Here is a 22,233-nt window from a genome sequence, read left to right on the forward strand (position 1 = left end):
TGACCAAGTTCTTAGTATTGTTGGCTTTTTAATTCTGAGTTGAAAGAATTTATAGTGTGTTAAGTTATTATATGTGTTTTGGTGAATGTTAGTAACTGATAATATTATCAATTTTGTTTTTATGTTTAGCTTTTTGTGTTTTTTTAGTTATATTTGCTTATATATAATGTAATTAGTTGTGGTTATAAGTTTAATAATAAATATAAAATAGAAAGTAAGAAATAAAGAGAAAAGGCAAGAAAAACAACAAATGTATTATTTTCGACAATCTGAGCACGGTACACGAAAATGAGAATCATTTTAAATAAAATATTGTGTCTCAAAATGTAGGTCATTTTATGTTTATTCAGATCCAATCAATTATGCATTGGTATCAGTAAACATGGTTTAGATCTGGTAATAAGGATTTTAGTGAATTGATATTATATTTAAAAAATCACGGCTTATGGATAGGGTATGGTTTATTAACTGAGCAAACCAAGCGAACCGAAGATGTTGATTTTATATAATATAGTAGTATATTTAAAGGGTTTAATAATATACACAATACAATTTTATTGATATTTGGTAATTTTTTTGCATACAGTCCAAGTTAAGGCAAATAAACAAAATCTCTCTGTCGACAAAATATCTGATTTAATATTTACTTATTTAATAATATTATGGTTTAACATTTTATTTTTATATTTTGTTATTATTATTATCTTAATTGGTTTACTAATTATTTTTCTATATTTTCTAATTTTTTGTTTTATATTTCATAGGGTACTTCAAAATTTTATGCTCATTGCATATATATATCCTAACTATATATATATAACTTTCCTTATAGGGATTTGTTAGTTATACTTAAATTACTCTTTCTAATCAACCATTAAAATTTTCACAGTACAATAATTTAGAAGTTTGACTAAACTATAATTTTTGATATTAAAGCGTAATTTAATTTATACATAAATACGTACGATAAAAATTCTCTTATTGAATGTAGTTATAATTTTTTTCTACCTTTCTTGCTATAATATTCATGAAAGAATATTTCAAGTAGACATAATAGTTTATTTAATTAAACATGGATTTTTTTTTTTATTTATGCTGGCTCTTTCTTTATGGTGTCTTTGTAGTATGCATATAATTCTATTATATATTTTGTTGATATCTTGATCCTTTAAAACATAGTATATATGTAATGTGTGTCACAGACTCTTTATATGAAATCTTAAATTAAAAACAATGTTTAAGCGTTAAGAAGAAGGTTTTCATAGTTTAGTCAAAATATGACACTTAAAACACTGGTGAATGATATCTTCGTCGAAGCCTATAATTGTTGAAGAACACAGTGGCTGCTTTTCCTGCGATGATAGTGATAAAGTCAGTACTTGAGAACATACCGGATCAGAGATAGCCAACCAAGTAAACCACTTCAATGCTAAGCTATAAATATAATGTATACAGGTCATGTGTTTAGCTTCTTAACTATTATGGAGCCGCCTTACTGTGTGAGCATTATATTTGTTGAATAAAATGCGAATGAAGGGAAATATCGAATATGAATGGACCATCGCATGTTTAGTATCTGCTGTCATTGTCAAATTGGACTCAAAATATGATTGTTGTTTACAATCATGATATAATATAGAGAATACTAACTTAGAATTAAAAAAAAACAATATAATACCAAATATTTCTGAAATGAGATATATTTTATATTTGGTATTAAAAAACCAAAATTATAGAAGTAGCAAAGAGTGAAAGTCAAACTTGTTCATAAAACAAACACCAGAAAAGGAAAAAAAAAACCAGCATAAACGACTTAAGCGTCATGAACTCCAATCCTCTTTCACCTATGCATTGCGTCCTTTCTTCACCTTCTCCGATGCTATCTGCGCCTGGCTACTTCCACCTTCAGCTTCACCACCAAAACCCGACCAAAGAGATGATGGCTTTACCACATCAGTCTCAATGATCTGATCCAACGTTCTTGGAGTGTCACAGCAGAGTAAACCCCAGTCGAAACGTCTCAGCGTCTCGTGAATCAGGTCTTCTCTAAAGGAAGAAGATGGTAGATTGATGATAACTCTCAAGAAAGGCCAAAACTTGATGATGTCTCGACGGTAAATCTCTCGGAGACTCTCGTCCGTGTAATCAAGAACCAGAAGAAGCTTACCCTTGTTGTGATCGCCGTGTGAGAATTCGTTAAGTAGTGATGTTTCTTCGTTGCATCTTGCCATGATATTAGTCCAGTTCAGTCTTGAAGCTTCAAGAACTTTCTTCACAAACCTGTGAACTGAGTCCTTCTCTAGAAGATTCATGAATCATGAAAAGATAGCAATCTAATCTTCTCTTCTACTGTTTCTTCTTCCAGACGTATCCTCTCTAGAACAGAGACATGACTTGGTTGCTCCTGCTCTTGTTTCAGGTATTGAATGTTTCTGTCTCGTTTTTCTAGACCCAAACTTGATTCTTGGAACAATTTAGAGCATAAGTTAAACATTAAATCTGTTGTAGAGACATAAGAAATGTCTTCTCTTGTTCTCAGAACTTACCCCTGATGAGCTCTCAATATTTTATATTTTTTCAAAAAACATATTGGAAAAATGTTTTTTTGTTACTACATTAATATATTATTTTATAAAAAATATTTGAATTTTAGGTAATGTTTTCTAAATTTATCTCAACATATTTTGTTATAATTAAAATTTAAAAATATAATTAAAATTTGATTTTTCATTAATACTTTAAATGAATTACTAAAATTTCAAAGTTTTCTAACAACATGTTTTTAAATAGTATTTTTTTTTAACGCTGATTTATTATGATCTTACAATTATGATATAAGAAAGATTACATAAACGATTCGACAACCGACAATACTACATGCCTTATGAACACCTATGCATAACTGCATCACCTGAGCCATCCTATGAAGATCCACACCTGGCCAAATTTACTTGCACAATGTTGAAGATTCCTTGTAAGCTTTTCTTTTATAGTCTGCATAATTGTTTAATAAACTACACTCACCGAAACTTGAAACTTGGATTTTCTGTAATCTGCACTAAATTGCGTAGTTTGGAATTCGAACCCCAGACCTGGTTGTAAAAGCCTTTAAATCTTAACTGTAGGCTACGGTGCTTCCACTAAGTATAGTATATATATGAACTAAAGGTTATTATACTATTATATTTTTGTAAATAAACATTTTTAAACAATATATTGCTGAGAGTTAAAAAAAAGGAGATAATATATAGTTGTAAATATAAAAGTTTAACATGTGTTAATAAATTTATTTTTATAAATAATTATATAGTTTACGAATTTTAACCTATTTTAATGATGAGTGATAATTTATTTAAATGAACAATTTAAAGAATAAAATTTGTTAATTGACCTATTTAATATAATATTTTTCACATTTAATTCATATGGTACTTATATTTTATATAATGCAGAATGTAATTATAATATTTATTAAAAAATTGTATATAATTTTTATTTTCTTCTTTAATAAAATTTTAGTTAACATTGATTTATGATAATATTTATATTACTAATCTCGAAATTAATTGATGTGTTACTTTATCAAAAAAAAATAGATTTTTAAATAAGATTTTGTTAGATTCTTTCTCGACATATTTTGTTATAATTTTAAAAAAATTATAATTGGTTTATTATTAATGTAAATAATCAAATGTCATATTAATTAATTCTTTAAATGATCCTACTATGACTTGTTAATAGTAGATAAAAATATGACCCTAAATTAATAGATTAGACGGTGAAACGAATATAATCTATATATGGTTCACAATATTATGTTCATAATGCTTGTGAAAGTAAGTGTTCAAAACTTGCAGATGTAATGTATGTTTAGATTTCTGGTTGTCTGGTTAGTACTTGGTATTATGAAGAAGGACAATATGTGAATGAATTTGAATTTGTTCTTATGCAGTTATTGATATGAACTAAAGCGAACACATAAGAATTGTTGTGATTCAAGTAATGAAATGAAGTAAAAGTAAACATGTTTGTCTAAGCAAAATCTGTACGTAAGATATAATAAGAGTTGTATATTGTAGTATTCTTATAATAATAGATAACCGGCCCAGTGTTAATTTAATCGACAGTCAGAATATTGGTTTGGTTCTATTACCCGATAGTGGTATGATTTAAATATTACATTGGTTAATTTATTAAACAGCGTTTAACTAATATTACATGTAACTCTCTAGTAAGGGTCCGAAAATTAAAAAACAACTTCGTACATTTATAATATGACTCTATTTTACTAGAGTAGAGTAGAACAAGTTTATTAAATTGTTTACTAATACCAGTGAATAAAAAAAACCATAAAACAAGTTTATTAAATTGTTTATTAAATTGCGGCCCTTAAAACAAGTTTATTAAATTGTGGTCTAAAGCATATGCTTCTTCTGCATTTGCATTATGTAGTCTTCAATCCCGCACCATTTTTTTTTCCAAAACAGACTAAAAGTAAGTATGAAGTAAAAAATATTTTAATCTTATTCCATTTTATAATGGGATTTATTATGCAAATAGAATAATTTATTATTATTTTTGTTCATTGCATTATAAAGTAAGAAATAAAATAGGATTAGAGTATTTTTACTCCATGTTTACTTTTATTCTATTTCGTAGAAAAAAATTGAATATTACATCAAAGATGCTCTAAATGACGGACCTCGTCTCTTTACAAACTAGATATTTGTAATGGCTCTTGTTTTTCGTTTGTTTTGACTATTCTCTTTCTCGATTATTCTGTCTTTTTGTTTCATTCTGGCTATATTTTTATTCCTTTTAGATGCAAATAAATGCATGTCTACGACTAGTTCTTTGTATGTTTTTCATGCAATTCTGATTTATTTATTTTTATGAGAATATGATTAATTACTTGGTCAAATTAAATGGTTAGGATCTTTCAATTATAAATTTTGCTTTGTTTCCAAATACTGTAAGATATAAATTAAAGTAATAGAGATTTGCTATCCATAGAACAGTTACAAAATTAATTGTATTCTCTCTTTTTAGTCATACAAAATGAATTGTATTCAAGTCAAAGCAACAAATATATTACAATGACAATTAATGTTTGATTTCATTCATCTCATCATGTACATATATAATATATATATACACAAATTATACATATCAAACAACAAACATCAGTTTTAATTTTGAATTCCAAGTCTAAATAACAAAATTGTTTAAGAGAATGGCACAAAAGGTGTGTATGATAATGATGACACTGATAATGATCGGATGTCATCTAAAAGCATGCAGTGGAATGGAAAACATGTCAAGGGAAGGCCATCTCACAACGTACGTAACTTACAGTTATCACATTTATTCATCAAGATATTTTTCCAGATCAACCTTTATCATAAAAACCTAATGGATCATTGTCAATGCGTATATACATATATATACATTTTAACATATGTAATAATAATTTGTGGTTGTGTGCAGAATGGAAACAATAAGGCCGGATGATGTTCCAAACCCAGTATGCATAAGGAACTGTAGTGTTACAAGTCACAGTAAAAAAGAGTTTCAAGATTGTATCATACATTGCGGATGATCAGTTCTGAATGTTCTATGTCGATGTATTAAAGATATTTACAACTCTTTTTCGAAAAATAAAAATAATAATAATGCATTATTGAACCGTTCGAATACAACGGCATAGCTGAATTTTTTTTTTTTTTGAACGACCGCTAAAACTATTAGTACCCAAAATACATAACTAAAATTGGGAAATGCACTTAATAACACCGATATACGAAGGAATTGTTGAATTAGAGACATGAATTTTGGTCAATGAACAAAAGATGAGTCTGGTAATGTAACGGTTGTGTGGGGATCTAAATTCCAAATTACAACTTTCTTCCTACTCGAACAACTCGATAACATAAGCTAACTAATCATACGATTTGAACTTGTATCAGGAATCTTGGTGTGTTCTTCAGTTGATTCTTAGCATCTCGACTATGTATAAGTATAACTTGATTTAGATTTGGTTTGTTTATGTAAAAATGTAATTTCCACACTAAAATCAACAGTTGCAAGAAAATGAAATTTTCCGAAACATTAGAAAATTAAGAACTTTCTTTTCATATATGTTTCTTCAAGTAAAAGAAACCATAATCGCCAAATTACATAACCTGATACGATACCCAAAAGCTTAAAACTACCAACAACTAGTTAAAACTTAAAAAAGGCATTACAAATAACTCCAAATCTAAGAGCTCGTGAACTTAGTCACCGCCTTGGTCCCTTCCGAGACGGCGTGTTTCGCCAACTCTCCTATTTAAAATTGATTAAAAAATTAGTTTAAGTTTTAAATTCTAGAGTTGAACCCGCACGTCCGTGCGGATAATTTTTTATTTTATAAATGTATTTGATATTATTACAAATATTTTAGATATATTATTTTCATTTTAGTTTTATATATTGTGTAACTATATAATATTATTGTTTATAATTTTTAATCAGCATTATTTTACCTAACTTGAAAATTTATTAGTAAATAATAAAAATTAATAACAAAGTAAAATATATAATGAATTGTTTAATATATTTTACTTTGTTATTAATGTTTATTACTTACTAATAAAATGAAATAATAATCTGAAATAATCAAATAGAGAATCTCCTTCAAAATATGTTTTTCCTGTAATCTATATATATATTTCCATATAATACATTTTAAATTTATTTATATTATAGGAAAGACATATGTTTAAGATTATTTATATTTACATGTTTTGTTTTTAAAAATATACTTTTAACATTTATGATTTTAGTATTTTACGAAATTTATAAATAAAACACTGTTTGTTTCAATAATATAACTCTATTATTTTAGAAAAAATTATACATAGTAGCATTTATCGTATTATATTAGTAAAGATTATTGATATATGATATTTTGGATGTTATGATATTAAGTTTTCTTTTTAAAAAAAAACTTATATTTCAAAATATTAAATTGCTTTAATTTTTAGAACATATATAGATTGTTTTTTGTGGTGCATTTCAAAAAGATATTCTTTATTATCTATGATTTTATCTTTTAATTTTTTTTAAATATTATCATTTTGAGTTTTAATATTTATTTTCAATATTTTATATTTTTCAAAAAAAAAATTTGGAAAATTATACAATTTTTTTTTGAGTTTGAAAGATTACATGAATTTTGAATGTTTTTTTTGTTAATACATTAATATATTATTTTATAAACATATTTGAATTTTAGGTAATATTTTCTAAATTTATCTCAACATATTTTGTTATAATTAAAAAAAAAATAATTAAAATTTGATTTTTCATTAATACTTTAAATGAATTACTAAAATTTCAAAGTTTTCTAATAAATGAATTAGTACCCAAAACACATAACTAAAATTGGGAAATGCACTTAATAACACTGATATACGAAGGAATTGTTGAATTAGAGACATAAATTTTGGTCAATGAACAAAAGATGAGTCTGGTAATGTAACGGTTGTGTGGGGATCTAAATTCAAAATTACAACTTTCTTCCTACTCGAACAACTCAATAACATAAGCTAACTAATCATACGATTTGAACTTGTATCAGGAATCTTGATGTGTTCTTCAGTTGATTCTTAGCATCTTGACTATGTATAAGTATAACTTGATTTAGATTTGGTTTGTTTATGTAAAAATGTAATTTCCACAGTTGCAAGAAAATGAAATTTGCCAAAACTTTAGAAAATTAAGAACTTTCTTTTCATATATGTTTTTTCAAGTAAAAGAAACAATAGTTGCCAAATTACATAACCTGATTACGATACCAAAAAGCATAAAACTACCAACAACTAGTTAAAACTTAAAAAAAACCCATTACAAACAATTCCAAATCTAAGAGCTCGTGAACTTGGTAACCGCCTTGGTCCCTTCGGAAACAGCGTGTTTCGCCAACTCTCCAGGCAAGACGAGTCTCACCGCCGTCTGAATCTCCCTGGAAGTGATCGTGGGCTTCTTGTTGTACCTCGCGAGCTTGGAAGACTCGCCGGCGAGCTTCTCGAAGATGTCGTTGATGAAACTGTTCATGATCCCCATCGCTTTGCTCGAGATCCCGATGTCGGGGTGGACCTGCTTCAGCACCTTGAAGATGTAGATCTTGTAGGTCTCGACGCTCTTCTTCGAACGCTTCTTCTTCTTGTCTCCGGCGACGGCGGAGGGATCCTTCGGAAGCTTCTTACCGGCTTTTGGCTTCTTTTCTGCTGCGGCGGTGGTGGTTTCTGCCGCCGGTTTCTTCTCTGCTGGTTTCTTGTCTGCCTTGGCCATTGCTACAATGATTAAGAGAGTGAGATTATTGATGTGATGGTTTGTTGACTGTTTGAGACCGTCGTCTTCTTTGTTTATAAAGGAATAGAGGAAGAGATTTTATTGGTCGAGATACTGAAACGCGGATCAGTGACGTGGCGATAAATGTGCTGTTCGATGTGAAAGGTATTATGAATGGATGGATAAGATTGTTTTATTTTAGCGCGCGTGCGTTTTAAAAAAATCGTTATCAGGAAATCGAGATTCGGAAAAAAATTTGTTACCCGCCATCGTAGCCGATGAGCGCCAATTTTATTTATTCTTTAAGATTTGGTACGGATAGATGACGTGGCTGTCTTTGATCTATTATCCAAGGTTGTACGGCTATGATTACATGGCTTTATGTGGCGATAGTATTATGAAAGATTAGCCGCAAACGTTGAAAAATATAAAAAATGTGAAGCCCGTTGCACTATTTGCATGAATTTCTCTTCTATATAAATGATCGTTTCGATCGATTGTAAACACACCATCCTTCTCCTTCAATAACACATCCTCTCTTCTTATCAGTATTATCTTCTTCGTACGGGTATAAAATTTTGTTTTATTTAAATTCCTGCGATATAATAAAATTCCAATTCTTTTCATAACACGTTATCAGCACGATCACTCTGCGATTCGGTAAAATTTATTTGTATCATTTATACCCTGTTATAATGGTCGGTATACCGCCTCTACTATTATTTATATTATGTTATAATGGCCGGAATACCGCCTATATTATTTACTAATAATTTAATTTATTAATGGTCGGCCGAGCCGCCTTATATTCTGTTTATTATTTATTGGTCGGCCGAGCCGCCTTATATTCTGTTTGTTATTAATTGGTCGGCCGAGCCGCCGTATAATTTATTTATTACTCTGCATTGATCGGCTGAGCCGTCGCATGATTTGTTGTCATAACATAAATATTTTATTGTCATAATTTTTTTACTTTTATGAAATTTTATAGATTTGATTGACCGTTTAATACGATATTTTCAGACTAATTTTTGGTGCACTCGATTTAACCCCAACGGTCACAAAGAAATTTTTTCAAAAATTTTCCCTTTCTCCAACGGTTATGAACAGTATTTTTCACCTATAAATACAACTCATTTTCACTCCATTTCATCATCCAAAACATTTCATCTTCTCTCAAAAATTTCAAATCGCTCTCCTCTGATTTTTCATTTCAAGAAAGATGATTCTCGCACTTTTGTTTTTATGTGCCATTTTTATTTGTGTTTCTATTTATGGTTTATTCGTTGGAGAATTTACTCCGAGTGAATTTAAGATGAATATCGGTTTAATTTTCTTTACATCGCTTCTCCTTGTAATTGCTTGTATGATTAATGTAAACGGTTTTTAATTATGAAGTTCTAATAAATTATTATTTTGTGTTTTAGAATTACAAATGGCAAACATCGAGAAACTCCAGTTCCCGGCCCTGAAAATAACTGGCGAAAATTACGTCGGGTGGGTCACAAACGTGAAACCATATCTGGTGATGAAAAAGATAACCGAAACAATTGTAATCGGTAACAAATCACCACCCGAACATATAGCCGAAGCGATAATCTTCCTGAAGAAGCATTTAGATGATAGTCTAACGCACGACTATGCAAACGTCGAGGACCCAGCTGAACTGTGGCAAACTTTAAAAGAAAGGTTCGATAACCAGAGACAAATCAACCTTCCTCACGCTCTAGAAGAGTGGAAAAATCTGAGGTTCCAAGATTTTCAAAAGGTTGAGGATTACAATTCCGCTGTCCTGCAGATAGTTGCACTCCTGAAATATTGTGGTAATCCTGTCTCTGAGGCAGAAATGATGAATAAAACATACATCACTTTCCACAAACAGCTTCACTTCTTACCCGAAATTTACAGAAAATGCGGGTACACGAGATTTTCTGAATTGATGGTTGCGTTCATGTTAGCTGAAAAGAACAATGAGCTCTTAATCAAAAATCACAATTCCCTGCCTACGGGAGCCAAAGCATTCCCTGAAGTGAATGCTACGGCGATAGAAAATTCGGAAAGAAGAAACCATACCAATCGAGGTCATGGCCGCCGTTTCACCAACAAACGTGGAAAAACTTACAATCCCAAATGGAGGGGATCTAATAAGTGGGTTAGACCCGGGCAAGTTTCCAAGGGTAAAGAAACTCAAGAGGATACCACCCAGAAGTGTGAGACAGTGTGTTACAGATGTGGTTGTAAAGGACATTGGTCCCGTACCTGTCGTACTCCTTCACATCTCTGTAAGTTATATCAAGAGTCCACGAAAGGAAAGGCTAAAGAGGTGAACCTCACGGAAAATGTTGAAGGGACCTCATACCTTGAATCCTCCGACTTTGCTAATGAGCTGGACTAGATTACTCCTGAAGAGAATCGAAATGCCTATGATAAGAGTATTGAATAGTTTTCAGTATTACCATGTATAATTATTATATTTCATGTTTTAAACAAATAATGATGTTTTTAACGTCATCTTATTGTATAATTATTGTGTCTTTTTTTTTTATGAATGAATTTTATGTCTCTTTTATATTTATGACAATTTCAGAAATGGATCATAATGCTAATGGAGCAAAATCCAAGAAACGGATTCGTGAAATATGCATACCAGATAGTGGAACAACGCACACTATTCTGAGACAAAAGAGATATTTCTCTAATATAAAACCGACAAGAATTGTCGTCAATACAATATCAGGTCCTGCAGACGTGATTGAAGGAACTGGTAAAGCAAACTTTACTTTACCGAATGGAACAAAATTTTCCATAAATAATGCTCTATATTCTCCAAGTTCTAAAAGGAATTTGTTGAGTTTTAAAGACATATATCTTCACGGATATGATACTCAGTCTGCAACTGAGGATGGAAAGAAATACATGTATGTAACTTCTGAGAAATGTGGCAGAAAACACATATTAGAAAAGTTTCCAGAACTTCCTTCGGGACTACATCATACTTATATCGATGAGATCGAATCAAATCTTTTAGTAAAACAGAACCCAGAAGAGTTCACATTATGGCATGATCGCCTTGGCCATCCAGGCACTACAATGATGCGTAAAATCATAGAAAGTTCACATGGTCATCCACTGAAAATCCAGGAGATTTCTCAAGGGAATAAAATGACATGTGTTGCATGTTCTCTAGGAAAATTGATCGTAAGGCCATCGCCAACCAAAATCGATAAAGAATCACCAAAGTTCCTTGAAAGAATTCAAGGCGATATATGTGGACCTATACACCCACCTTGTGGACCATTCCACTATTTTATGGTATTAATTGACGCATCCAGTAGATGGTCACACGTTTGTCTATTATCATCTCGAAATGTGGCATTTGCGAGATTTCTAACTCAGATAATCAAACTGCGAGCACAGTTTCCTGATTATACTATTAAAAGAGTTAGACTAGACAACGCTGGTGAATTCACATCCCAAGCATTCAATGACTATTGTATGGTAATGGGAATTGAAGTTGAACATTCGGTTGCTCATGTTCATACGCAAAATGGTTTGGCTGAATCTTTAATTAAGCGTCTGCAATTGATTGCAAGACCATTGATCATGAGATCAAAACTTCCAACCTCTGTATGGGGACATGCCATTTTGCATGCAGAAGCACTCATTCGGATCAGACCGAGTGCATACCATAAGTATTCCCCACTACAGTTAGCGTTTGGTCGAGAACCAAACATTTCCCACTTTAGAATCTTTGGTTGTGCGGTATATGTGCCTGTAGCACCACCACAACGTACAAAGATGGGACCACAAAGAAGATTGGGAATATATGTTGGTTTTGATTCCCCATCAATTATAAGATACCTAAAACCACAGACTGGTGACGTCTTTACAGCACGTTTTGCTGATTGTCATTTTGACGAAAATGTATTCCCAGTTCTAGGGGGAGAAAACAAAAATGTTGGAAGTGATATAAAATGGAGTGTACCATCATTGTTATATCTTGATCCTCCTACTAAAGAGTCAGAACTAGAAGTTCGACGAATTATGCATTTACAGAGTATAGCTAACCAGCTACCTGATGCATTTGTAGATACCAAGACGGTAACTAAATCTCATATACCAGCTGCAAATGCTCCTGCTCGTATTAAAATGCCAAATGAACAAGAAAAAGAGGATGACACACGAGAGCCAAAAACACGCCTGAAGCGTGGTAGACCTGTTGGTTCTAAGGATAAGAATCCTAGGAAACAGAAGAAAGCTGAAATATATGATGCACCCAAAATAGCAGAAAATATTTTGGAAGAAATAAATGATAAGGATTCTGATGAATCAGAGCATCATCAATCAGAGCATCATGAATCGAAAGATAATCATGAGATTTCTATTAATTACATCCATAATAAAAGGATATGGAATAGAAATGAACAAAATGACCTTGATGATGCTTTCTCATATATTGTGTCAAGTGAAATAAATGAAGAAATCGATGATCCAGAACCAAAATCTGTCTATGAATGTCAAAAGAGACATGATTGGGAACAATGGAAAAATGCAATACAAGTTGAACTTGATTCGCTTAATAAACGAAAAGTATTTGGATCTATTGTGCTCACACCTGCAGATGTGAGACCAGTTGGGTACAAATGGGTTTTCGTTCGAAAGCGAAATGAGAAAAATGAGATTACGAGATACAAAGCTCGTCTAGTGGCTCAAGGTTTTTCTCAAAGACCTGGAATCGATTATGAAGAAACGTATTCTCCAGTTATGGATGCCATCACATTTAGATTCCTGATGAGTCTAGCAGCTGATAAAAATCTAGAGATGCGTCTCATGGATGTTGTTACAGCTTATCTATATGGATCATTAGATATTGATATCTACATGAAAGTTCCTGATGGATTTAAAATGCCAGAAGCATTAAGTTCCAAACCTAAAGAGTTATGTGCAATAAAATTGCAAAGATCATTATATGGGTTAAAGCAATCTGGACGTATGTGGTATAATCGTCTCAGTGATCATTTAACAAAAGAAGGATATGTGAATGATCCTATATGCCCATGTGTTTTCATCAAGAAAACAATATCCGGATTTGTAATAATCGCGGTATATGTTGATGATCTTAACATTATCGGAACTCAAAAGGAAATACAAAAGGCATCAGACTATCTCAAAGAAGAATTTGAGATGAAAGATCTAGGACAGACACAATATTGTCTTGGCCTACAAATAGAACATTCACAAAATGGTATATTTGTGCATCAATCCACATACACTAAAAGAGTGTTGAAACGATTTAACATGGATAAATCAACTCCTCTTAGCACCCCGATGGTCGTTAGGTCACTTAATATTGAAAGTGATCCATTTCGACCACCTGAGGAGAAAGAAGAGATACTTGGTCCGGAAGTACCATATCTAAGTGCAATTGGAGCGCTGATGTACCTTGCAAATTGTACACGGCCTGATATATCATTTGCTGTGAATCTTTTGGCAAGATTCAGCTCATCTCCAACTCGAAGACATTGGAATGGGATTAAACATGTTTTTCGTTACCTCCAAGGGACCATTGATTTAGGCTTGTTTTATCCTAAAAGTTCAAAAGGTCAAATGGTTGGTTTTGCAGATGCAGGATATCTTTCAGATCCACACAAAGCCCGATCGCAAACAGGATACGTTTTTACGATCGGAGGCACTGCTATATCTTGGCGTTCTCAGAAACAAACGCTCGTGGCTACTTCTTCAAATCATGCTGAGATCATTGCACTCCATGAAGCAAGTAGAGAATGTGTATGGCTAAGATCAATAAGCCGACACATCTGTTCAAGCAGTGGAATTGACGAAAATATAGAACCAACTATTTTATATGAAGATAATGCAGCATGTGTTGCTCAAACAAAGGACGGATATATCAAAAGCGATAGAACGAAGCATATTCATCCGAAGTTCTTCTCATACACTCAAGAGCTCGTGAAGAAGAAAGAGATTGAAGTAAGATATGTCCAATCATGCGACAATGCAGCTGACCTCTTCACAAAATCACTTCCGACTTCGGTATTCAGAAAACATGTTCATAACATTGGAATGCGTCATCAGAAGGATCTATGACTGCTCATTCGAGGGGGAGCTTACGTAGTTGTACTCTTTTTACCTTACTATGGTTTTTCCCATTGGGTTTTCCTATAAAGGTTTTTAACGAGGCAACATAGACGTTAAGCGAGAGTGGATAGTGACACCGGTCCCCAAGGGGGAGTGTTATGAAAGATTAGCCGCAAACGTTGAAAAATATAAAAGATGTGGGGTCCGCTGCACTATTTGCACAGTGAATTTCTCTTCTATATAAACGATCGTTTCGATCGATTGTAAACACACCATCCTTCTCCTTCAGTAACACATCCTCTCTTCTTATCAGTATTATCTTCTTCGTACGGGTATAAAATTTTGCTTTATTTAAATTCCTGCGATATAATAAAATTTTAGTTCTTTTCATAACAGATACAATTTTTTTTGGGCCTTTTGGTTTCTAGAACACATGGTTTTTCAAACAAGTTTGGTTTTAGATAAACTTTAATTATCATTGGTCAGTTATGTTTTTTTCATTATCTTTTAATCTGTAGCATATGAACAGGCCGTTGGAAATATATTTTCGAATATAAAATATATAAGAGTAAAATCACAATGGATGAAAATTGCTGCGTATGTGCATATATATAGAGAAGAGAAGAGGGGTGATCTAGTCTAGCTCAACTTGGTCCGTGATCATAAAAGGCATCTGCTGCGGCAGCCCGTGATTGACCCAAGAACAAAAAAAATATATAACCTAGTTTAACCTTATGGATATTTAAGGTTGAAAAATATATAAAGGTGTAGCGTTGGACAAAAGTCAGTGTGATGATCCTATGGTGTATAGTGTGTAATGAATCATGAACTTTTTATTCAAAACGAATTGAGAAAAAAAAAATGAATTGGTATATGTCATTTATTATCTACAATGTGGGTATCCCAGCATGTACTCATTCGTGTTGTTGCTGCTGTTTAACAACTAAAACAGAAACCCTAGTTTCTAGCTCTTTAGATGCAAGCAAATCACCGATGACTCCTAACTCCGGAAGCTCCATCCACTCCACCAAACCCGAGTAATCCAATGAATCCTCGTCGTGATCTCTCCCTACAATCATCAAGTCGTTCTTTTCTGCCGCCATTCTAACGGCTGTGGCCACCGCGGGACCACCTTTGATTATCTTCTCCGTATAGGAGAAATTTTCGGCGGAGGCGTATGTAGCTTTCAAATCATTCAAGACCTCATTATCAACAAGGTACTCCCAATTCTTGGACTTGTCTGGTTCTTGACCAGACAAGAATCTGACCACCGTGAGACGCACACTAGGGTTCTGTCTCATCCATTTCGCAATAGAGACAGCCTCCCAGTCATCTTTACCACCAATGAAGATCACACCCACTTTAACCGTACCTTTACTCCTTTTATTGATCCTCAATTTACGGTGCCCTCGGTTATTGAGCACGCCGATAGAACATGGAGCACGGTCGAGTAGAGACATATTCACACGTCTGATCATAACATCATCCGATTCATATGATCCATCGGGTGACCATTTTCGTCCAGAAGGTATAATGATCATCGACGTGAGGTGGTCTAAAGCGAGATTACAAATGTCTTGATCCATTAGATTATCAATAGAGAAAGCTGTGAAGGAATTAACAGTAGTAGTCCCTAGATTCTCCTGTTGAAACTCGTTGAACGCGAGCATCATTGTTTGGATGTAAGAGTTCTGAAGCAGCCGCGGCTTAGAACGCTTGTCGTGTGGTACTAAGATGGGAAACGCACGTCCCGCGAGTTTCACGAGGTGTAACACCGTGACCGCGATAACACCTTTGTCTTTGTTCTCGTTGTTAAGCGGAGAAGAAAGCAGTTGAAGCAGCGAGATCATGCCTGAGATGTTGTCTGGTTTGTGCAAACACGTTAGTATCTTGAGATCTGAATTTGATTTTAGATGCATAACGTCTCTCTTTACGTAACCAATATACTTCCTCTTTGGATCGTATAGTGCTTTCACAACAGTTGGTAAAATCCCCGCGTTCATTAACACGTACATCATCAAGAACGTGTACGTTGCATGCGACAGATTCTGTGTAAATACAAAACATTAGCCCATTAGTTCGAAATCATGCATGTAAAGTGAGTTAAGGTTCTGTAATAAATAATTATTACCCATTTATTGAGGGCGCCTTCAATGAAGCATAGGTCAACAAAACCCTTATAGTTCATAATCATGGCGATGATAATGGACTCTCTAGTAGGTAACTTGAAGATCAAGCAAGGTACAAAAGAGGCAGTCCATTTCAGGACCAATGTAAAACCCACCAGAAATATGTTAAACGATATGTCATCGAACGCATATAATACCCCTATAATGTCACCTTTCATGGTCATGACCGCGATTGAAATCGGGAAAAATACGTTTGTAGCCAAGCTCTCGAACTTGGCCTCTAACGCTGACCCCAGAGGTGGACCGTCTGGGATTGCCATCCCAACCATAAAGGCTCCTAGAACGTGTATCTGGTTGAAAAACGTTGTGTAACTGCTCGCGGCTACTGCCGTCATGATTGTTCCGTACAAGTAGAGTTTCCGTACGGACTTGCCTTCTGGGGTAATGTTGACTATTCGTTGAGCCGCAGGCCTGATGATGAATATGAGCACAAGCACTAAGATGATCATTGCCGCTGCATCGCGGTTGGCTGTTCTCGGCGATACGTACCTGCATGACCGTTTCAGACTATATATTATAACGAATGTTCAAAAATTGTTAGATACTAAGTTAATGTGTCACTCGAATGTTGTCTGCATCTACGTGAACTATGAATATAATTTTTATAAAAATGGTTTTTTTTTTGTAAATGAAACATGATTAGTTTTTTTTTTTTGTGACCAATTCTTAAACCAGTTTTTAACCAAAAGTAGAGCACTTGCATTGTTTTGGACAGCCTAGCTTATTTTAGACTTTTTGAGATTTTTTCTTAAGTTTACGTAGGTAAAACAAACTATTGTCACTTGTAACCATCCCCGATTCAAAACTCATATAATGTTTTTATTGTTAATATTAGCAAGGGAATAAACTGTATAGATCTCAAACCCGCATATTACATAATGCCATGTTATGAACAAAAAGAAAATTCTCTTATATAAACAATCTTGCAATATAAAAAAATGTATGCAAATGCACGATTTAAACCTTTATATATCTATTTGGATACCTGTATGTTTTTTTTGGTAAAAATTTGTTTATGGTTAAGTATTTGATTCAACTAGGATTTTAGTATTGTTCAGATTCGATACCTGTATGTTCCAATGTAGGAGACGCACATCAGATTGATAAAAGCGAGGAGATCGTTGAAGGCGGAGATAGATATTGCGAGGCGTCCGAGTTCCGAGTTTGGAATCTTAAGCTCATGTATGAGGTGGGTTACCACCGGTAACAGCGTTATAGCCTGTATCGATACAATCACGGTGCGTTCTGTTGGGGCCAGCCTCAAAGGCATATAGAGAGGATCAACCTTGTCGATACGGAAGTTTCTGAAACCCATCCCTGTGACCATTGTCAGGACAAAGGACGAAACCGCGATCACAATTGGTCGTTTGCCGGTTTGAAACGCTGCTCTTTTGTTGGTCTTGACGCCCATCAAGAACGTGAACATTATCATCCCGAACTTGGCCACACCTTCCAACGCTGCGTTACCGTCCAAATCCAACGACGACCGGTCCGAAGAAAAGTCCACTAAATCAATCAGCTGAGGTCCAAGAAGAAAACCAGCCTAATTTTTAAAACATAAATTCATTAATTGTGACACAAGAAACCATTACCTATTTACGTACAACACAAGAAACATAATTTTTTTGAAGGTTTTAACTTACGAGCATGTAAGATACGAACTGTGGTATGCCAATAAACCTAAGGAACATGTAAGAAGAGACGATAAGGACGAAGATGAGACTGATTTGCATCTCAAGTAGAGGCAATGCGTATCCAAAGATGACACTCGGAGTTTTATAGGTTTCCAAGATTCCGAAAGAAGAGATGTTGAAATTAGCGGCTCCATAACAAACTTTGGCGTTGCTAAGCGTCGGCCAAAGCGGAGGAGCTAGTGCTGCAGAATCGGGCATGGTGATGATTGATCCAAGTAAAAGGACAGAGATATGTATTGGTCAAAAAATTGTTTTAGATCGATTATGTTTTGATTTCTCGTTGAAGATTTTGTTTCTGTGTCTTTGGTCTTTTCTTAACAAACAAATATTCAACAGCGTAATTTGTTTGAAAATTTGCTGTTGTCTCTCAATATTTGGCGGGTTCTCTTTTTGACCAGTTTTTTTTTTTTTAACTTTTTAGCTGTAAATTAAATTTTACATATTAACAAATACGCAAACAGGTATGTATACGAAATAAACAAACACATGGTACGTGAAATACCGAACCAGAAAATACGAATATAACATTGACATATACCAAAAAAAATGTTGATAGATCCAACGGTGCATAGAGATACGGTTTGCGAAATCGTGGCTGTAGATCAATTATGTAAAAACCTTATTTTCTGTGTTTAATGGATTTTGTATAGTCGATAGTTGCGTGAAACGCATATCAACTATAGAGTTTGAGTGGTGAGGATATAAAAAGAGTGGACCCATATAGAGAAGTCAGCAAGATGGAGGATCCTATCCATTCCTATCTTGTTCTGCTTTTCTAAGAACATGACATTGACATTGATGTGGACACACCACCAGGTTCTTGAAATGGCGAGCCAACTGAACCAAATCATTGATTATAACAAACTCTGGTTTTTCTTTTATTGATAACATAATTTTTTGTAATACGGCAGCCAACTTTTGTTATTATTCCTTCATGCAGTTTCTGAAATATAAATGACTTTCCGGAAAACTAAACACATATATTTTAACAAAAATGAAACTACGAATATCTGAGATTTCAATCAATCGGTTTAGTTCATAAACATTAGGCTAATCTCTCTTTTTAAAATTTGTTTTAATTATGTTTTCTTTGGTTTTCAGAAAACCATGCCAATACAAAGTTTTTATTGTTTTCTCTAATTTTCGCTTTAGTTTACAGTAAATGATTTTTACACGGTTAAATATTCCATATTTCAACCCAAAAAATAATATTGAACTGAAATTTCTTCTTTTTAATATATAAATATATATATATATATATATAGTTATCTTAAATTATTAAGCTAACAAAATTGGTGATATATATATATATAAATAACTGGATTCAGGATTTTTAACTTTCAAATTCTACCCACGGCAGATATTTTTTCCTAATTACACGGTATATTTTATTTATTAACGTAGGATTTTATATTATTACATAGTTTATCAACATATATGTGAAAGAAATTTACCCAAAAAGTCAAATCGAGTATATTGCATAAAAGCAAGATATTTTACCACTAAATTTAATTTACCACAGCTTTCAAATGTGCATCTAGTTTCAACATCAATAAATAAACAAAACAAAATTGAATATAGATATGTAATGGTCAGGGGAAGATAAAAGAAAAAAAATCTGGCGTGTAGCCGAGTCACCTCTCTCATCATCATCACCTCATATAAACAAATATCTACCTGATTCCCTTCTCTTCTCTGCAACTCCTCAAGTTTACGTTTTTTCATACTTTCGTTACTCTCGAAGAATCTGAAGCATCAAAGATCAAAGCTTTACAAGTAAATATGGAGATGGGTTTCCAGGAAATTCAGCAAAACCAAGAACTTACCAATCTTATGGAGCTTGGATCTGGGCATTACGGGTAAACTACATTCATATCCATCTTTGTTGAAGCTAAAGTTTCAAGCTTTTTGTTGAATTTAACCTTAATTTATGCGTTTATTAGGTGCACACATTATAGAAGACGATGCAAGATTAGAGCACCTTGTTGCGATGAAGTTTTCGATTGCAGACATTGCCACAACGAAGCTAAGGTATCTAAAACTAATACTTAAATGAATCATCTTTTTTTTTTTACTCTGTTCCCAACCATATTGTTTCTAATCTCACTACTTAAATATCAACATTCATTTTTCAACAGGACTCTCTTCAGACTGAACAGCTTCTTAGACATGATCTTCCTCGGCATGATGTTTCAAAGGTTATTTGAAATCAGATTTAATATTCTGAACATTTTTTATTTCTTCACTGTGATAAATTTTTGATTCTGTTTTTTTTTTTTTTTGTCAGGTTATTTGCTCGCTTTGTGAGACAGAACAAGATGTGAGTATCTGTTTTTTTTTTTGAAATAAATCGAATGTTATTTGTGTAAAGATGTGTCTTGATGCTGACCTGTGATTTGTTTTCTTACAGGTTCAGCAGAACTGCTCTAGTTGTGGCGTATGTATGGGGAAGTACTTTTGCTCAAAATGCAAGTTCTTTGATGATGATGTAAGTTTTCTTCAAACCCTCTTCTTATAAAATGGAATGTGTATTAATGAGATTCAACATTGGTTGTTGTTTCAGCTTTCCAAGAAGCAATACCACTGCGATGAATGTGGGATTTGCAGGTACCAATTCAAAAAAAAAAAAAAAACTCTTGTAGGTTTGTGGTAACTGATTGTTGATAAGTAATCAATCTCAATGATGTTGCTTTTGATAGGACCGGAGGAGAAGAAAACTTCTTCCATTGCAAAAGATGTCGTAAGAGACAATAAAAACTTTATGTGCTACTCTCTCTTTGCTTCCAGCTCTTATTTTGTTTCCTGCTTCAGGATGTTGCTACTCCAAAGTCATGGAGGACAAGCACCGATGTGTTGAAGGTGCAATGCATCACAATTGTCCCGTTTGTTTTGAGGTAAAAGAATCGTATCCGCTAAATTTTTTCTTTAACAACGTAACATAACAGTGTCTTGATTTTTGGGTTTTTTTTTGTTTTCAGTATCTGTTTGATTCCACGAGAGATATCACGGTTTTGAGATGTGGTCACACAATGCATTTACAATGCACCAAAGATATGGGGTTGCATAACCGGTAAAAGAAGTCTCTCAAGTCTTTTAATGCAAGTCACTGGTAAACAAAGATTAATACTTTTTTTGTTTTGATGTTTTGTTGTGTAGATACACATGCCCTGTATGTTCTAAATCCATATGTGACATGTCCAACATGTGGAAGAAACTTGATGAAGAGGTAAGTAAGGCTTCATAGTATAATGGTATATCTTTTTGTATAGTCTCTTATGTTCATTAAATTTTAACCATTGCAGGTTGCTGCCTACCCAATGCCAAAAGTGTACGAAGACAAGATGGTAAGCGAGATTGTGTTCACGAGGTTGTGTGTGTTTTGTATGTATGGTTTGGATTCTAATGTGATTTTTTTTTTTTAATTAGGTATGGATACTTTGCAATGACTGTGGTTCAAACACGAATGTTCGGTTTCATTTGATTGCGCATAAGTGCACTAGCTGCGGTTCATACAACGCTAGACAGACGCAGAGAGGGCCTGATACTACTCACTCTTGCTCTTCAGGAGTTCCTCAGGTTGTTGGTTCAACCGGTTAATCAAGACCTGAACCGGGGCTGGTTTGGTGTCTTAATTTCCCAAGGGAGATTATTTATGTACTGTACCTTCTTAACTATCTATATCAGCACATATTCAAATCCATATGACGACTGTGTTATAACATTCTAATTCGACTTGGCGGGTCTAGATGGTCTAAAATAATAAACGTAAAACAGATTATGAGATGTTATGCCCTCTAAACATAGTTAAAACCAATATCATAAAACTCATAAACTGGCAGGCATTTGTGTTATGTTTTCTTTAGTGGTTCGTGTAATGCCTATTGCTAATACGTTGCGAATCAAAAGGCATTAGGAGTGTC

At 33.4% G+C, this 22,233-nt stretch overlaps 3 protein-coding genes, 1 long non-coding RNA gene and 1 pseudogene across 6 annotated transcripts; 2 read left to right on the plus strand and 3 right to left on the minus strand.

The window, feature by feature from the left end:
- Positions 1 to 1,688: 1,688 nt before the first annotated feature.
- LOC111203913 lies at positions 1,689 to 2,581 on the minus strand. The gene is made up of 2 exons (XM_048752167.1): positions 2,168 to 2,581; positions 1,689 to 2,041 (listed from the first exon to the last, which is right to left on the minus strand). The coding sequence occupies exons 1-2, from the start codon at positions 2,310 to 2,312 to the stop codon at positions 1,845 to 1,847; spliced, it is 342 nt and encodes a 113-aa protein (XP_048608124.1). The 5' UTR covers positions 2,313 to 2,581; the 3' UTR covers positions 1,689 to 1,844.
- A 942-nt stretch (positions 2,582 to 3,523) lies between these two features.
- On the plus strand, positions 3,524 to 5,706 carry LOC106386291. The gene is made up of 2 exons (XR_001277462.3): positions 3,524 to 5,340; positions 5,488 to 5,706. It is a non-coding gene; the product is annotated as an uncharacterized LOC106386291 (long non-coding RNA).
- A 2,053-nt stretch (positions 5,707 to 7,759) lies between these two features.
- LOC106385150 (histone H2B.10-like) lies at positions 7,760 to 8,393 on the minus strand. 3 transcript variants are annotated; one of them, XM_048752165.1, is made up of 2 exons: positions 8,248 to 8,389; positions 7,760 to 8,208 (listed from the first exon to the last, which is right to left on the minus strand). In XM_048752165.1, the coding sequence occupies exons 1-2, from the start codon at positions 8,332 to 8,334 to the stop codon at positions 7,906 to 7,908; spliced, it is 390 nt and encodes a 129-aa protein (XP_048608122.1). In that variant the 5' UTR covers positions 8,335 to 8,389; the 3' UTR covers positions 7,760 to 7,905. The 3 variants fall into 3 exon arrangements, with proteins under 3 accessions (XP_048608122.1, XP_048608123.1, XP_013680559.2); XM_048752166.1 differs by having other exon boundaries at positions 7,760 to 8,202; positions 8,242 to 8,387; XM_013825105.3 differs by having other exon boundaries at positions 7,760 to 8,393.
- A 6,884-nt stretch (positions 8,394 to 15,277) lies between these two features.
- LOC106385620 lies at positions 15,278 to 18,847 on the minus strand (annotated as a pseudogene).
- Positions 18,848 to 19,919: 1,072 nt separating this feature from the next.
- On the plus strand, positions 19,920 to 22,096 carry LOC106386914 (E3 ubiquitin-protein ligase RZFP34-like). Its single transcript, XM_048752169.1, has 12 exons — positions 19,920 to 20,172; positions 20,257 to 20,344; positions 20,452 to 20,511; positions 20,601 to 20,633; positions 20,724 to 20,801; positions 20,877 to 20,920; positions 21,013 to 21,053; positions 21,125 to 21,207; positions 21,292 to 21,383; positions 21,470 to 21,539; positions 21,616 to 21,657; positions 21,740 to 22,096. The coding sequence occupies exons 1-12, from the start codon at positions 20,096 to 20,098 to the stop codon at positions 21,908 to 21,910; spliced, it is 879 nt and encodes a 292-aa protein (XP_048608126.1). The 5' UTR covers positions 19,920 to 20,095; the 3' UTR covers positions 21,911 to 22,096.
- The last annotated feature ends 137 nt before the right edge of the window (positions 22,097 to 22,233 follow it).

This window comes from Brassica napus, chromosome C3 (genome assembly GCF_020379485.1).
Source record: "Brassica napus cultivar Da-Ae chromosome C3, Da-Ae, whole genome shotgun sequence".
In the NCBI taxonomy this organism is placed as follows: Eukaryota; Viridiplantae; Streptophyta; class Magnoliopsida; order Brassicales; family Brassicaceae; genus Brassica; species Brassica napus.

Excerpts from the sequence above, each read along its gene's own strand:
- LOC111203913 (XM_048752167.1), bottom strand. The coding sequence starts at position 2,312 with ATGAATCTTCTAGAGAAGGACTCAGTTCACAGGTTTGTGAAGAAAGTT. Across the intron at positions 2,042-2,167 it reads ACACGGCGATCACAACAAGG|ACCTGATTCACGAGACGCTG; the intron begins GTAAGCTTCTTC and ends CCTTTAGAGAAG.
- LOC106385150 (XM_013825105.3), bottom strand. The coding sequence starts at position 8,334 with ATGGCCAAGGCAGACAAGAAACCAGCAGAGAAGAAACCGGCGGCAGAA.
- LOC106386914 (XM_048752169.1), top strand. The coding sequence starts at position 20,096 with ATGGAGATGGGTTTCCAGGAAATTCAGCAAAACCAAGAACTTACCAAT. Across the intron at positions 20,345-20,451 it reads ATTGCCACAACGAAGCTAAG|GACTCTCTTCAGACTGAACA; the intron begins GTATCTAAAACT and ends ATTTTTCAACAG. Across the intron at positions 21,540-21,615 it reads GGAAGAAACTTGATGAAGAG|GTTGCTGCCTACCCAATGCC; the intron begins GTAAGTAAGGCT and ends TAACCATTGCAG.